The 5,728-nt window shown below is 44.3% G+C and overlaps 1 protein-coding gene across 5 annotated transcripts; it reads right to left on the bottom strand.

Moving 5' to 3' along the window:
* Positions 1-1,283: 1,283 nt before the first annotated feature.
* CUNH7orf25 (chromosome unknown C7orf25 homolog) lies at positions 1,284-5,722 on the bottom strand. Of its 5 annotated transcripts, none has more exons than XM_019668976.1 (2): positions 5,372-5,716; positions 1,284-3,096 (listed from the first exon to the last, which is right to left on the bottom strand). In XM_019668976.1, the coding sequence occupies exon 2, from the start codon at positions 3,073-3,075 to the stop codon at positions 1,810-1,812; it is 1,266 nt and encodes a 421-aa protein (XP_019524521.1). In that variant the 5' UTR covers positions 3,076-3,096; positions 5,372-5,716; the 3' UTR covers positions 1,284-1,809. The 5 variants fall into 5 exon arrangements, 4 of the variants coding, with proteins under 4 accessions (XP_019524521.1, XP_019524520.1, XP_019524522.1 ...); XM_019668975.1 differs by lacking the exon at positions 5,372-5,716 and adding an exon at positions 4,042-4,204; XM_019668977.1 differs by lacking the exon at positions 5,372-5,716 and adding an exon at positions 3,854-3,873.
* Between the last annotated feature and the right edge of the window lie 6 nt (positions 5,723-5,728).

Genomic DNA, 5,728 nt, shown 5'->3' with positions numbered 1-5,728 from the left:
CCAAACCTTCAAATGTGACTTTCTCTATCTTCCTGATCCCATAGCAAGAATTATACCCTTAGTGTTCCAATAGTATTTTAAACGTAATTCTTTTAAAGTTTAGTACATTATACTTCAGTTGTTTACCTCCATTTCAGACTAAGAATTTCTTAGAGCAAACATCATTTATTTCATACCAAACTTATAATATTCAATACGTATAATGCCAAGTACTTAATAGTACTTTAACAGGTGCTCCAAAAGGCCTAAGTAATTTTTAACACTAGAAAATTTCAGTAGCAAAACCAAGTTAAATATACCTTTTTACACTACAGTGGAACCCCAATCATAGCCTTTTCCCCTAGGAAATGTGTTCTGAGTAATAAAATCTCTCCTAAGAGAAACTTAAATTTTTGCATTTCATTTCAGAATGTTCACGGACCCCAATAATCAAATTTCACCTCCCTATCAAATACTATGGTTGGCAGTTTCCTTTCTCACAAAATAGAAGCTGGCACAGTAGAAAGAGGTCAGGCTGCAGGGCGTCAAAATCATCTAATACTGGCTCCTACACTTGGCTTAAGCTCTAAGGCTCAATTTCCCAATTTTTAAAATGGGGTGAATATTTATCTATTTTGCTAATTTGTTTACTTTGTTACAAATTACTAAAGTACCTAGCACAACATGGACATAAAAATTTCTTTTTAATTACAATGGTGTCATTCAACAGGCATGGACTCTGTTTGCCACTATTGCAGCGGTTCTCAACCTTCCTAATGCTGCAACCCCTTAATACAGTTCCTCATGTTGTAGTGACCCCCAACCATAAAATTATTTTCATTGCTACTTTATAACTGTAATTTTTCTACTGTTATGAATCGTAATGTAAGTATCTTTTTGTTTTCCGATGGTCTTAGGCGACCCCTGTGAAAGGGTCATTCGACCCCCAAAGGGGTCGCGACCCACAAGTTGAGAACCGCTACACTATTGGGTTGTCGGAAAAGTCATGACATATTTTTGCAACGAAAAACAGAAAAAATACATCATGACTTTTCCAACAACCCAATATTTCACAAAAGTAAGATAATGCAGTTGCACTTGCTACTTGCAAAATAACAGGAAAGGTAGAATTCATAATTCAAATATTTGTAGTATGGAACTGTTTGTAATTAAAAGTAAAATCTGAATTATTTTTCAATTTGCTCAAATTAATATTTTACCTTAAATGTCCTAGGTTTACAGTAGTGTGACTGCTGACTTTCTTTTCACAAAGGTGTATCAACAGATCCATGGGACTCATATGATCAGAATTCAGTTTTCTTTATTCTATATTAATGTACTCTTTGTAAACATACCCACAGACTGCGCCTGACACATAGCAATCAGTAAGTTTCTTGTCATTAATAACAACCATAACTTTAGAATCTAAAATTATAAATTATTACTTCCCAGCCTCAACCCATTATCAACTGATAAATCAATATAATAAAAAACAAGCTTCAGTTTTCTCCAGATATTTAATGTAAGGTGCAGTGTAGCCATATTCTATGAAATGTGATTACCGATAGCCCTCCTGAATCAAACAAGCATTGTGATACAGCTGAAAGACTTACATAGATGTACTCGTTCTTAGTTTGATAAATAAGGTTGTCTCTTGTGCTGTTTCTACTCTAGGAAGTTATACACTTTATAGATGAGAAACACAATCAACTCTACTGGTTTGAGTTCTAAGTTATATTTACTATCGAGGGTTTTTTTTCCAATTAAGATAAGAAAACGCAGCCTTTGGTATAAATAACTTATATCCATGACAATATTTAAAGGATATCCTTAGTGTTCAGTGTCAGTTGTATAGTCTTTGGGTAAGGGGGAGGCTAGAGCCTCTTTGCTCTCAGTAAGTGCTCTGGGCTGATGGATAAACACACTAAACTTAACGCCCTGATTGTTGGCAGCTCTGACAAAACCACTATTGGCAGTCATTGTGATCGCTTTTAGGGTGTCTCCTGTCCCGAAAATCGTCAATGAGCGACTATTGATTTTTGAACTGGCTACTAGTCTCAAGGCACGCTCAGAAGGCTGGTCTGGGACCACATTCATTCGCTTAATTAGCATGGTGGCCCTCTCTCTCTCACTAGGTCCTCCCAAAGTATCTAGAATTGACTGAAAATCCTTGACAGCCGATTCACAAGCAAATAGCTCCTTGTCCTTCATAAACGCCTCCAGCTGTGGTAGAACCTGCTCTTTCCTCTCTTGCTCTGCTTGTTCTGTGAGCACTTTTTCTTTAAAGATAAAGTGGCAACCTCCATAGCTAAGAGCAGATACATAGGTGATTAAAGTAGTGATGTCCAGATTTACTCTTTTGCACACATCCACCTTAATCTCTGTTGGAAACGCAACACTTGCTAATATATTGTCTCGGTCTACCCTAGTCACCTGCAAAAACTCAGGGCCTTCATCATCTGATTCACTCTCACTCGACTGGAGCTCTTCAGGGTGATCTAACAGAGAGTTAACTGCTACGATGTCTCCTCTCACAGATATGCCCATTTCTTTCAGCTTCTCTGCCATAGGGCTGGAGACACTGTTGTAGAAGGCAAAGATGATGTGAGGATTGCTATACTGTACTGGCTGCTGGTGACTGGCCTGAAGGAAGTCTTCTGCTTGCTTGATGATGCTTTTGTCACCATACTGGCCCCTGCCCAACCAAATGTTGTGCAGAGCTTCAGCCTTTCGGCCAATTGCTTTCACCCAAGTGTGGCCCCCATTTGCAACAACATCCACCACAAGGCTCTGCTTTTCCCCCAAGGTATCTATATAACCAAACACATGGAGAACACTAATGACTTCTTCCAGGTTCTCTGCCGAGTCCACTATGGCTCTCAGGTGTGTTAGATTAGTGCTCTGTAAATGGGATTCCTTAATAGCTACTTTCCCAGCTTCTACTTTCTGTAAAAATTTTAGTTCAGCCTTCAACTTGCTGCACAGCTTTGCACCACCTTCAATGCCACCTTTTCTTGATCTAGAAAGTGATTCTGCTCTCTTGATTAGTTCCTTGGCTATGGCGATTCGTTCACAGAGCATGGAGTGTGCAGACATGCTGACAGCATTATTCCTTTCCTATGAAAAGAGACAAGGCAAATTGAAATAGTCCTAAAAATTATGACAGTCAATTCTTCACTGAGGATTACAAAACTTCAATCTAGCAACGAAGTGTACGGAGGATGAGTCTGGGAAACTGTGCTTCTGCATGTCTGATTTTGGAGTGACTCCCTCATTTGACAGCTAAGGAAAGGATGATACCTACACTTCTGAACTCTTAGGCATGCTGGATTCTGACATACTTTAGACCTTCATTTCTTCAGTTTGAGGTTATGGAGTCCACAGCATAACCCAGGTCAGGATTAAATGCAGGAGTTCAGCAATCTGCTACATAATAAATTCACTATCAGCAGCCCCTCTCTTTGGTTGTAGAGAATTTTTAATAAAAGCTCGGAAAGTCAAGATAAAGTGATTAAAATAAAAATATCCACACAGGCTAGCTGGTTAGCAAATTGTCCAAAGCAAGTCTCTCTCCATTAAAGTGACCACACTAAAGCTTTCTAACCTTTCCTTCTTCACGAGTTTCCTTTAACTGGTGATTATCTAGGGGAACACGGTACACCCGCCAAGGAATCAATACTACCTCGTTCCTGCATTTGACGTCAACTAGCACATTCTAAAGACTGACGGAACCCACTAAGTTGGCTCCCGCTCCCACTGCAAAGGAAAAGCCCGAAGATCAGCTAACGTCCACGGTGCAGCCCGCGGCGGCCCGGAGGTCGGCGGGGCCTTCCGGGCGGACTTCGGACCCTCGGGCCCTGCGCGGTCCACCTACACGGCCGAGCTAGGCAGGCATGGACTCCAACAGCTCCGCGGCCTGGGCCAGGCAGTGGAGGCTGGGGCAGGAGGAGGGCCCGCCGGCCCAAAGGGGGCTCCCCTCCCCGCCCGGCCTGCCCAGCTCCCTCCCGGCCTCAAAGGGGCGCTCGGCGGCTCCCTCCTCCCGTCCCTCCGCCGGCTCCTCACCAGCAGCGTCTAGGACCGCGAGCGCGAGCAGCCGGCACGGGCGCGCGCGCCAGGCTGGGACCGGCCAGGCAACCTCACCGAGCAGCCCCCGCCCCACTCAGGCCGCCGCCTCCGGCGAAAGCCTCGCTGCCTCCGGCGCCTCCGCGTCACGTGGCCCCTCGCCGGGTGACGCCGAACCGTGATTCCCAGGCGGCAGCGCGGCCTCCCGAGCGGAGCTGATGCTAACGCGGCGGCCATGTTTGTTGATGGCACTTGGCGTTTCTCACGCCAACTGCAGGATGAGCTTGGAGGCGCACAGCCATCCGACCCCAGGAAAGATGCAGGGGCGGATCTCGCGTGACTGGACCTCACTCCCACTGGGGGGCCGACAGCTTCATCCTCAGGGGCTCAGGCAGGCTGACCCCCGCGCCCTAGCACCTAATTACGGTTGGACCTTGCCTGGGTGAGAGTCGGTGCATTTTGCTGGAGAAAATCTCCCGGTTGAGTCCTACTCCCTTACTCTGGCCAAGTACACCGTTTTGCTATCAAGCTCAAACCTCTCTCGTGTGTCAGGCAATGGTTGTCTTAGACGAATTTTTTGGCTCACTTTAGCAGAAGAGGAAACAGGCTGCCGACTTGTCAGGTTACACACCTGGTTAAGTGCTGGAGCTGGGATTTCTGACTCCAAGCCAAAGCCCTTTCCATTGCACCATCCTGGGCTCTACACAAAGTGTGATGTTATAGAGATGAGCTGCCTTTCTCAGGAGGACAAATGATCAATCAGGTGGCTTCTAAGTCTGGGAAATTTATATTAGCCTAGTAAAGTGCCCATAGTCACCCAGAAAAGTTAGGACTTTGATAAAGGCTAATTTTTTAAATTAAGAGGACTTCAAATTAAAATTAATCCCATGTATGCCTGCTCCTTCCCCAAACCCTAAACGACAGTAAAGAAATGAAAAGGGAATAACCCCCCAAAACAAAATGAACAAGAGATGACTGCATATGACACTTCTGGAAGGCAAAGAGCAATAACTATATTATTGTTACTATACAGCAGGCATTGTCCTAAGTGCTTTTCACATAGAAATTCATTCAATCTTCTTAACCTAAAAGGTAGATGTATTTTACAGTTAAGTCCACCACAGAGTGCTTATTTGAGGCCAGGCAGCCTGTCTGCAGATGGAGGAATTAGTGGAGAAAACTGTCTGCATTGATGATTCACAAAGCAGAATCCCAGAAAGGCTTTGGAACTTCCAGGTAAACATGCCTGGAAGGCAGAAGGGAGGGGAGCAGTGAAGCAGGATTGAAAACCGGCATTGCTTCAAAGTCTGTATAAGGAACAAATACGTACTCAAATCTTCTCTCCTGTCTAGTGCAGCTGGGCTGCTACCCATCATTCCTCAGGCGAAAGAGTAGTTTGATGATGACCACAGGGAATCAGAGGGGCTCTAGACAAATTATAAGAGCGAGTTTTCCTGTTTGCATGGTGAAATGTTATTGGCCCCTTCTCTGCCCCTTTGCCCCTCGCAGAATGTTGGCACTCCTCTCCCACTCTCCCCCAAACCCTACTTTTCTCTGGAGATACTGAGCAAATGAAAGATCATAGAGAAATGGTTTATTTATCAGAAATGCTGATATTCAGCATCCCCCAGTAAGTAGATTTTCGACTCACTCACAAGAAGCACTTCCAAACATTTCTGTTTAGAAT

Source organism: Hipposideros armiger, unplaced genomic scaffold (genome assembly GCF_001890085.2).
Source record: "Hipposideros armiger isolate ML-2016 unplaced genomic scaffold, ASM189008v1 scaffold_547, whole genome shotgun sequence".
Taxonomy (NCBI): Eukaryota; Metazoa; Chordata; class Mammalia; order Chiroptera; family Hipposideridae; genus Hipposideros; species Hipposideros armiger.
This window is presented reverse-complemented; position numbering and strand designations above follow the sequence as displayed.

Bases quoted from the DNA above. Each gene is read 5' to 3' on its own strand.
- CUNH7orf25 (XM_019668976.1), bottom strand. From the start codon at position 3,075: ATGTCTGCACACTCCATGCTCTGTGAACGAATCGCCATAGCCAAGGAA.